The sequence below is a fragment of the Lissotriton helveticus genome, chromosome 10 (genome assembly GCF_964261635.1).
Source record: "Lissotriton helveticus chromosome 10, aLisHel1.1, whole genome shotgun sequence".
Taxonomy (NCBI): Eukaryota; Metazoa; Chordata; class Amphibia; order Caudata; family Salamandridae; genus Lissotriton; species Lissotriton helveticus.
In genome coordinates, this window is record NC_136071.1 from 1062424557 (window position 1) to 1062435646 (window position 11090).

The 11090-nt window shown below is 49.7% G+C and overlaps 1 protein-coding gene across 1 annotated transcript; it reads left to right on the top strand.

The window, feature by feature from the left end:
- The first annotated feature begins 1107 nt into the window (after positions 1-1107).
- Positions 1108-2871, top strand: LOC144784172 (uncharacterized). Its single transcript, XM_078662842.1, has one exon. The coding sequence runs from the start codon at positions 1108-1110 to the stop codon at positions 2869-2871; it is 1764 nt and encodes a 587-aa protein (XP_078518968.1).
- The last annotated feature ends 8219 nt before the right edge of the window (positions 2872-11090 follow it).

Sequence of the window (11090 nt, forward strand, 5' to 3'; positions counted from 1 at the left end):
GGGAAAAATGGAACATGCTAATAAAGGCACCTTCACAACTTTAGTATTTTGTCACAAGGGAAGGGGAAAGTACAGGAACATATGCAATTATACCTCACCAAGTTTAAAGGAAAGGGTAAGAAAAGGACGCAAATGAACTAATTGTTTCCCCACTGTGGGGAGGAGGAGCGGCTGGAGCCCTCCGAAGCAGACGAGGAAGAAAGAAACACCGCTTCCTGGTTGCCAAGAACACAGAACCAGGAAGCCAACAGCCGCGGTCTAGCAGTTGCACAGCGGAAGGGGGAGGAGTCCCGTCAGCCGGCGGAACCAGGAAGGATAAGAGGGAGAGGCGTGGAACGGACGGTGTGCGAGGTCGGAGAGGAGGCAGAGGAGCACCCGGAGGCAGAGGAGATCCAAAGAGCGGAGAGCGTGAGAGCGGAGGCAGAGGAGATCCGAAGAGCGGAGAGCGTGAGAGTGGAGGCAGAGGAGATCCGAAGGACGGAGAGCGTGAGAGCGGAGGCAGAGGAGATCCGAAGAGCGGAGAGCGTGAGAGCGGAGGCGGCTACGGAACACTCGGAGGCAGAGGAGACTCGGAGAGAAGAGAGTGCACGGCGAGTGCTACTGAGCGACGTTCCCGACACTGCTACCATACCCGGTGGGCTGAAGGGAGAAGACGCCACGGGTCCAGCTGCTGTGGTCCGAGAGTCGGGCCACAGCCCAAGGCAAGTGCTGTTAAAAGGGGCATTCTGGTGGGGTGTTTGGGGAGGTGGGAGGTAGCAAGGTCGGGGAGGCGGGAGGCCCCGCGGTGACCCTTGCACTAAAGCACAACCCCCCTTTTTTCTTTAATTTGGTGAAGGTAGCACTACACTTAATACTGAGAGCAGATCAGTAAAAACCCGTTCGTTTTCTCTTTTCCCTGAGGCCACAAGAATCGGGACATCGGACCAAACCCTGACGTTCCCTGCGACCAGAAACAACCCCACGAAGGAAGGACTGTTGTCAAATCCCTACTTAAAAGCAAAACTTAATAAAAACTGAACTATAGACAAACCGTGCTCTGGTCTCATTCTCTGTCCACCACTAGCCCCTGACAAATTGGTGTCAGAAGTGGGATAGACAGGTGACGCCATGACACAGCCCGTGCCTATCCCGGTGGACAACATTATCAATCAGTTAGCAGAGGGACAGAGACACCTTCAACTGGTGTTCGAACAGCAGCTGCAAACTGCCAAGACAGAAAGGGATTCCCTGCAAGAGGCATTAAAGGACCAGGCCACCCTTCTTATCACCAACCAACAGGTACAGGATACGGCTATCCTACGCCTTACTGATGCTATAGCCACTGCTCGCATCCATCCCAATGTACCCAGTTCTGTTCTACAGAAATTCCAGGACGGGGAGGATCCGGACTATTTTTTTACTAATTTTGAACGAGTAGCGACAACTGCGTCCTGGCCAAAGGAGAGATGGAGCCAGTATGTAGCCCCCCTTCTTGCAGGCGAGTTACAGGCGGCGTACCAAGCAGCAAATCCAGCAGGCAGAACATCATATGAGGACGTGAAGAAAGCTATCCTCGAGAGACTTGGGTGCGACCAAGAGTACTATAGGGCCAAATTCAGGAAAGAAAGGTGGAACCCAGGAGACAATCCACGAGCCCTGTATTATCGGATACAAGATTTAGGCATTAGGTGGCTGACTCCCCTTAACACAACCATAGAAGATCTGATGGCAAAGGTCTTCCTAGAACAATTCCTGGATGCCTTACCCCCTTCCACTCGATCCTGGATTAGGCAACACCCCAACCTTACCCCAACTGTAGCGGTGGACCTAGCCTGTGCATATCACAGGTCGCCTGAATTCCGCACAAGCTCTAGTAAAGCACCCATTCCCAGCCCTCGACCCCTGATTCCCAGACCCCAAAGCAGACCAGAACCCAGGGTTCCCCTCCTTCCCCGCGTTCCGTTTAGGCCGGCCAACCCCGGCTCTGGGTCCAGCACACAGGGACCCCAGTGTTATCACTGTTCTGAGTGGGGACATATAGCCCGAAACTGCCCCCTTAGAGCCCAACCGGCCGAACCCATGGAGATAGGGTATTCCAGAGGGCGTGTGTACGTCATAGGCAAGGGACCTTGTCAGTATAAAAGAGAAGTATTCCTCAATGGAAAAAAACAACAAGCCCTATTGGATACCGGATGTCGTGTGTCTGTGGTCGACACCTCGCTGGTCCATCCCCAACAGCTACAAACAGATGAGACCGTCTATGTAACCTGTGTTCATGGTAACACCAAAGGATATCCGGTGGCGGAGGTTTTGCTGGAGGTTTCCAATGACCCACAATTACGCCGAGTGGGCGTTATACCCTCCCTGCCAGAGGCCGTTATAATAGGCACTGATCACCCCAAGTTCGATCAATATATTGATGAAGCCAAGAAAGATTCCGTAAATTGGTGGAGGGAGGCCCCTTTTGGGAACAGCGATGTTGAAGGAGTAGCAGGGAAAGACCGTAAGAGTCGAAAAGAAAAGAGAAAAGATAAAGCCGAGTATTCCCAGTTGAAAGGGCGGTTATCTGTTTTTTCTATGACCCCTGCAGATACGGTGGGACCTGCTCGTAGCTTCCGGTCAGCCCAGTTGGATGACAATACCTTGTTGCATGCCTGGGAACAAGTACAAGAACAGGACAACAACAAGGTAGGACCCTATTTTTATGTACAGCAGGGTTTGTTGTATAGGACCACCAGAAAGGGTGACACGATAACAAACCAACTCCTTGTGCCGCTAGCATTCCGTAGACATGTGTTGGAGCTCGCCCACAATTATACTGGGGGAGGACATTACGGCAAAGAGCAAACTCTTTCTTATCTTCTAACCAGATTCTATTGGCCCGGTGTTTAAAGAGATGTGGCTAAACATTGTGCTGCATGTCCTCGGTGCCAGTTCTCCAATCCCGCTGCTATCAAAAAGGCTCCCTTACATCCTCTCCCCATTATTGACGTACCATTCAAACGGGTGGGTATGGATATTGTGGGACCCCTAACTCCCTCAGCAAGAGGTCATAAATATCTGCTGGTGATTGTTGATTATGCCAGTAGATACCCCGAAGCCTTTCCTTTGTCTTCGGTGTCTACTCCGGTAATAGCCAGGGCTATGATCACTCTCTTCTCCCGAGTGGGCTTCCCAGAGGTAATCCTCACGGACCAGGGGACCCCCTTCATGTCTCGCTTAATGACCCACATATGTGATATCCTGGGCGTCAGGCAGATACGGACTGCAGCCTATCATCCTCAGACAGATGGCCTTGTGGAGCGGTACAACAAGACCATAAAGAACATGCTCCGCAAGGTCATCTCAGACACAGGAAGGAATTGGGACCATCAATTACCCCTTATACTGTTTGCCATAAGGACTCACGAACAAAAGTCTACGGGGTTTTCCCCCTTTGAGGTTTTATTCGGTCGGAGACCCCGAACCCTACTAGACATGACTGCAGAACAGTGGGAGGAGGAAGAAGAGGAGGGCAAACCTCTACCCCAATATGCAGCTGACTTGAGAAGTTCCATTTCTCATATATGGGGTATGGTCCATGACCATTTGGAGAACGCCCAAGTGTCCCAGAAACGACTATACGACCGCAATAGTCAATTAAGGACATTCCAACCAGGGGATAAAGTGTTACTACTCCTTCCCTCGTCTGATAATAAATTGTTGTCCAAATGGCAAGGACCCTTCACTATAGAGAAGCAGGTAACCCCTGTCACTTATAACGTACTTCAACCCTTACATCCAGGTGGGAAGCAAATATACCATGTTAATCTGTTAAAAAAGTGGGTAGAACCCCCTGAAGAGGTAGCAACAGGACAATCGTCTTTACTAGTGACCACACAGACACCCCTGGGCATTCCTATTATCCCCACTGCCGTTTCCTCCCCGGAGAACGTCCCCATAGGAGAGGTCATAAGCCCAACCCAAAGGATCCAACTCGAGGCCACTCTCGCACAGTTCCCTGGGCTCTTTTCCTCCACATCCGGATTAACCTCAATGGTACAACACGACATCGTCGTCCTAAACGACGCCATTGTCAAACAGAAGCCCTATAGGATACCAGAAGCTAGAAGGGAGGCCATAGAAAAGGAAGTATCTGCCATGCTAGAGGCCAATATCATAGAACCCTCCACTAGCAACTGGTGCTCTCCCATCGTGATAGTACCGAAGCCCGATGGAAGTTTACGTTTTTGTATCGACTTTAGGCAAGTGAACAGCGTCACCAAGTTCGATACATACCCGATGCCAAGGGTCGATGAGTTGCTAGAAAAGCTAGAAGCTGCAACGTACATGACCACTCTTGATTTAACCAAGGGTTATTGGCAGATCCCTTTATCCCCACTAGGCAAAGAAAAAACTGCCTTTTCAACCCCCTCAGGACTCTACCATTTCCGTGTGTTGCCCTTCGGCCTCCATGGGGCCCCCGCTACATTTCAAAGGCTTATGGATCGCCTCCTCCAACCCCACCGAGAGTATGCGGCCGCATATCTCGATGACATTGTGATTTTTAGCACATCCTGGGAGGAACACTTACGACATCTTTTTGAAGTATTCACAACCATACAGAACGCCGGCCTGAAAATTAATCCAATGAAATCCTTGTTGGCCACTGATTCCATCCATTACTTGGGATATACCATTCAAGGCGGCCATCTACAACCCCAGATGAGTAAAGTGGAAGCCATTAAAGCGATACCTAGCCCCCCAAAAAAAAAAAGACGTCAGATCGTTCCTTGGGTTTATAGGCTATTACAGGCGGTTCATTCCACACTTTTCCACTCTCGCAGAACCCCTTACTAACCTGTTAGCCAACAATCGACCTACACACATCAGGACATGGGAATCAAAACACGAAACCAGCTTCCAAAAACTTAAATCTGTGATATGCTCAAAGCCAATCCTACGGTGTCCAAACTTTCAGAAACATTTTGTGTTGCAGACGGATGCCTCAGGAGTTGGCTTAGGGGCGGTTCTTCAACAACCTGATCAGACGGGTGAACTGATACCTGTGTTGTTTATAAGCAGGAAGTTATTCCCTAGAGAAGTACATTACTCAACTATTGAAAAAGAGTGTCTGGCCATCAAATGGGCGGTGGAGGCCCTGCAGTATTATCTTTTGGGTCGCTCATTCACTTTGCTGACTGATCATGCTCCCCTCACTTGGCTTGCTCGGAATAAAGACACCAACCAACGTATACTCAGGTGGTTCCTGTCATTACAACCCTTTTCGTTTCAGACCCTGCATGTTCCGGGATCCAAACAGATCTGTGCTGACTACCTGTCCCGTCATCCGTACCCCGATTGGCCACCCCGTCCGTTCTTGAGGGGGAGGATGTGTGGGGAGGAGGAGCGGCTGGAGCCCTCCGAAGCAGACGAGGAAGAAAGAAACACCGCTTCCTGGTTGCCAAGAACACAGAACGAGGAAGCCAACAGCCGCGGTCTAGCAGTTGCACAGCGGAAGGGGGAGGAGTCCCGTCAGCCGGCAGAACCAGGAAGGATAAGAGGGAGAGGCGTGGAACGGACGGTGTGCGAGGTCGGAGAGGAGGCAGAGGAGCACCCGGAGGCAGAGGAGATCCGAAGAGCGGAGAGCGTGAGAGCGGAGGCAGAGGAGATCCGAAGAGCGGAGAGCGTGAGAGTGGAGGCAGAGGAGATCCGAAGAGCGGAGAGCGTGAGAGCGGAGGCAGAGGAGATCCGAAGAGCGGAGAGCGTGAGAGCGGAGGCGGCTACGGAACACCCGGAGGCAGAGGAGACTCGGAGAGAAGAGAGTGCACGGCGAGTGCTACTGAGCGACGTTCCCGACACTGCTACCATACCCGGTGGGCTGAAGGGAGAAGACGCCACGGGTCCAGCTGCTGTGGTCCGAGAGTCGGGCCACAGCCCAAGGCAAGTGCTGTTAAAAGGGGCATTCTGGTGGGGTGTTTGGGGAGGTGGGAGGTAGCAAGGTCGGGGAGGCGGGAGGCCCCGCGGTGACCCTTGCACTAAAGCACAACCCCCCTTTTTTCTTTAATTTGGTGAAGGTAGCACTACACTTAATACTGAGAGCAGATCAGTAAAAACCCGTTTGTTTTCTCTTTACCCTGAGGCCACAAGAATCGGGACATCGGACCAAACCCTGACGTTCCCTGCGACCAGAAACAACCCCACGAAGGAAGGACTGTTGTCAAATCCCTACTTAAAAGCAAAACTTAATAAAAACTGAACTATAGACAAACCGTGCTCTGGTCTCATTCTCTGTCCACCACTAGCCCCTGACACCCACAGATTTATATTTACCTAGAACGGTGCGGAGACCAACCCTGGCCACGGGTCAGTTGAGGACAGAAACCCCGAAAGTTGCAAACGCCAGTAGGCCAGCAAGATGCAGGTCAGAGACAGGACAGGAAAACCAGATTTGAATCAGAACCGGACCATCAAAGTTGAGACCAGCACCCGCAGTTCAGTTGCAACGCCTGCGCTACACCCTCTCTGCAGCTATCAGTCAGAACCCCGATTGGGTTATCGAATTCCCCAGCAAAGTGCTTCGCCAGCACTTAAGGTCCCAAAACCCCGATTGGGTCAGCGAGTCTTCTGACAGAGTGCTTCGCAGCACCTCTGTTCTCGATCAGCTATTGAGTGCGTTGGGTCAGTGACAGGTCAGCTATTCGGACAAGTCGGACAATTTCTCTAGCTAAACCTAGGCTAGTTATACTATTTTCCAGGTCAGTGTACCACCCCCCAATGTTGCAATGGTAAGGATCCCCAATTTCGATTGGACAGAGGAAAAGGACAGGTCATCACACCACCTAAAATTTTAACTTTCTCAGGCTCCTCATTTAAATTGCGTACCCGCCCCCTGAATTTTAGGTTCTCATTACATAGGCTTTATACATAACAATGGTGAATTTAACATTGTATACATTGTATTAATTTTGGTACAGTTCAGCTTCTTCGACTATGTGAGAGTTGTCTTCCCAGGCGCATCTTGGCTGGAGTTGCCATCAGGCCCGGTTTCAAAGGTCACTGCTGTGGAGACTCGCAGAACTTGCGCAGACGCAGTTTCAAGCAAGATGGAGTGCATCAAGGAACAATAGGCCATATTTCGTAATGTACCATGAAATGGAAAGAAAACAGTTTCAGAACACAGAAAAAAGAATACACTGTATACCATGAACTTCTACTCTATACCCATTACTTTATAATAAACTATAGCATTATGGTTAAGCAGAACAAACAGCTTAGCAAAGGCAGCAATGCAAACTTCTCGCATGTGAGAACACAAAGCAGCCATCTTAGCTCTAATGCTCAGGTGCAACAGATTCCTACCAAGACTGCGAGTACGTCACGTCACATGGTTATGACCGACGCATGCGCAGTAGAAATTCCCGCATAGCAGCAGCCATTTTAGGTTGCAAGCGTATTAGGATTAGAGGACACATAAGCAAGCTTCTCTCGGACACCTAAAAATGTCGGAAAAGGGGCAAATTAATAAGACAAACAGGTTGATTAATTAATTATCGTTATTCGAGGTTCATGATTACAAGCAAGTCGCTTTACGTGCGAATCCTTGCTCCATCATCACCTTTCTCCATCTAGGAATCCAATTCTGAATCTACCATATCAATCTAGGAAAAAAACACGAGGCACACAAGACAAAGGTTATTTCTATACGTTATGCCTGCTGACCAGTGGCGAAAAATGCACTTGACTGGTACCATGTTGAAATTCACTAGCCACTTTTCTCACCTTACCTAATCAGAATTACCCACATTGACAATAATGAATGTTAAATGAGATGTCAGCACATTCGAAGTAACATGGTATATCTGTTATTAATAAGGCGTTAAACGTCCTTGGTAAGATCCCTCGACCATCTGACATTCCTTTTCCCTACTTCACGTTTTGGGCAAAATCCCACACAATTGTATGCAACGTCATCCTGAGAAGCATTTTTGCTATTTTCTCTTCAAATCTTAAAATTGCTGGATTTTTATCTTAATGGGATTTTGATTAACATATTTTGCACGTTTTATGAATTTAGGACTCCAAAATATACATTCGTTGATTCTTTCATTGACTGACCAATTAAATCTCTTTTTTTGGTGAAACAATTTTTTAATGAAGGATTTTAACAGTCTCATCGCAATACGTCTTCCCAGCATGGTACAAAGGCATAATAGAAGTTGGTAGTAACTATAGGAAAAGCATTTAGTGAGCATGAAACCAACTCTCCAATGCATGTGTGATACCAGAAGACCAGAGCAAAGCCTAGGTCCATATGAGGTGAGTCACATGATGGGGCGGGGCAGGGGAGGGGAGGAAAAGGAAGAGAAAGGGGACTAAGGGGAACGGAGTAGAGAAAAAGTATGATAGTACAAACAGGAAAGAGAAAGAGTCTCCTTCGAGACAGCCACCTTCTCAGAGACAGAGAAAGCCACCTTCCCAGAGAGCTGGAAGCACGCCGAGATCAACGCCTTGCTTAAGAAACCCAAGGCCGACCCGAAGGACCTCAAAAACTTCTGACCAATCTCCCCGCTTCCGTTTCTGGCGAAGGTGATCGAGAAGACCGTCAACAAACAACTGACCCGCTACCACGAGGTTAACAGCATCCTGGACCTGTCCCAGTCCGGGTTCCGCAGCAACCACAGCACCGAAACCGCCCTCATCGCCGCCACGGATGACATCAGGGCCCTGCTGGACAATGGCGAGACCACAGCCCTCATCCTCCTGGACCTGTCAGCTGCCTTCAACACCGTCTGCCACCGCACCCTACGCACACACCTCCATGACGCTGGGATCCGTGACAAGGCTCTGGACTGGACCACCTCGTTCCTCTCCGGCAGATCCCAGAGCGTCCACCTCCTCCCCCTTCTGCTCCAAAGCCACCAAGATCATCTGCCGCGTACCCCAAGACTCATCCCTCAGCCCAGCCTTATTCAACATATACATAGCACGGCTGACCTACGTCACCCGACTGCACAACCTCACATCCTTTCCTACGCCAACAACACCCAGCTGATCCTCTCCCTCACCAAGGACCCCCTCACCGCCAAAACCAACCTCCGCGAAGGAATGAAAGCTGTCGCCGAGTGGATGAAAAAGAGCTGCCTGAAACTCAACTCGGACTAGACAGAAGTCCTCATCCTCGGCACCACCCCCTCGGCCTGGGATGACTCCTGGTGGCCAACCACACTGGGAACTGCACCAACACCCACCGACCATGCACGCAACCTGGGATTCATCCTCAACTACACCCTCTCCATGTCAAAACAGGTCAACACCGTCTCATCCTCCTGCTTCAACTCCCTCCGCATGCTCTGCAAGATCTACAGGTGGATCCCCACCGAAACCAGAAGAACGGTCACCCAGGCCCTCATTAGCAGCAGGTTGGACTACGGAAACGCTGGAGCCCCGGCCAAACTCCTGAAACAACTACAACACATCCAAAACACCGCGCATGTCTGACCCTCAACATCCCTCGCCACAGCCACATCACAGACCACCTGAGAGACCTGCACTGGCTTCCGATCAACAAGAGGATCACCTTCAAGGTCCTCACCCACACACACAAAGGACTCCACAACACCGGACCAGCATACCTCAACACACAACTCACATTTCACACCCCGAACCGCCAGCTCCGCTCTGTTGACCTTGCCCTTGCCACCGTCGCCCGCAGCCGAAGAGCGGCCTCCGGTGGCAGATCGTTCTCCCACCTTGCCGCCAACACCTTGAACACCCACCCCATCCTCCTACGGCAGACCCAGGACCTGCTCACCTCCAGAAGCCTACCCATGACCTGGCTTTTCGAACAGTAGCAGCCCCCCCTAGCGCCTCGAGACCCTTACGGGTAAGTAGTGCGCTCTACAGATTCTTTGATTGATTGATGGATTGATTGAGTAACATTTTCATGGGAAGGTCATCAGCGTCGTCACACTGCATGCCAGAACAAATCAGAAGAGCAGAGGAGGTTGGCCAAGTCACCAACAGTTCAACGCATACAAAGGTCAACTATTCATTAAAGATCCTATGTAGCAGGCGTAAGAAATTGGGTTATTACTAGCAATGGGGGTAACTACCCACCATAAGCAACAACCACAGACCTTGTCAGGATGAACCCCCTAAAGTCACTAAATTCACCTAAGCTCACCCCCGGGTAGCTAGGGCACAGATTAAACAGGCTTAATCTAGAGGTAATGTTTAAAGTATTTATGCAGTAGCAGAACAGGAGAAAAGTCAAAACACAATATAAACAACCTGGAACAATTTGAAAAATAAAGTATTTTATTAAATAAAATGACACCAAATCAACAAAAAAACAATAAGGGAACCCAGAGTTTTTCATTAAAAAAAATAAAATAAAAAATAGCTCCACAAATTGTTAAGGGCAACTAAGGTCAACTGGTTGCAGTAGACTAGGACCTAGGTGTGATTTTTGGATGATAGCGATATAGAGTGTGTTGAATACAAGGTCCACCAGTACAGAGGTTTTACTTCAGCGGGGCAAGGCAGCAGGCTGTAGCCAAAGTGGGCTTCACGAGGTTGGAAAGCCACTGGACAAGGTCTTGGTGAAGATGTTGGTTTTTGTCTGGAAAGCACTGAGAAATTCAAATTTCTTGCTCAGGAAATGTTGCTCGCCGGTCCGATTCTCTTGTCATATTCGCTCAGTCATAGTCACTTTAAGGAGCTCCAATTCGTACAGCAAGGAAAGGTTGCAGGCTTTAGCCAAAGGGGACTCCATGAGGCCAATCCCATATCAAAAAGTACTGCTGACTAGTATTTGTCATTGCAAAATATCTCAGAGCAGTGAAACCAGAACCTTCAGCCCAGTGGCACCTTGGTCGGATTGATTTGGCATGTTTGGCCTGTTCCTCCGGAGGTCTTTTGGGCCCAAAAATATTCTTAGTCCAAGATTCTCTGAGGTGGTAGGAGAAGTCATGCCAGGCACAGCCAATGTTTCTAGGACTTGGGGGTTAGGACTCACTTCGGCAGAGGCCAAATGCACAGTGCCAACTTACAGATTTTAGGGGCTCGGACAAGACATATTTTGAGGTCAGCTGTACAAAACAAAATAAGGGACCTGTACAGGTGTCATC

Bases quoted from the DNA above. Each gene is read 5' to 3' on its own strand.
- LOC144784172 (XM_078662842.1), top strand. From the start codon at position 1,108: ATGACACAGCCCGTGCCTATCCCGGTGGACAACATTATCAATCAGTTA.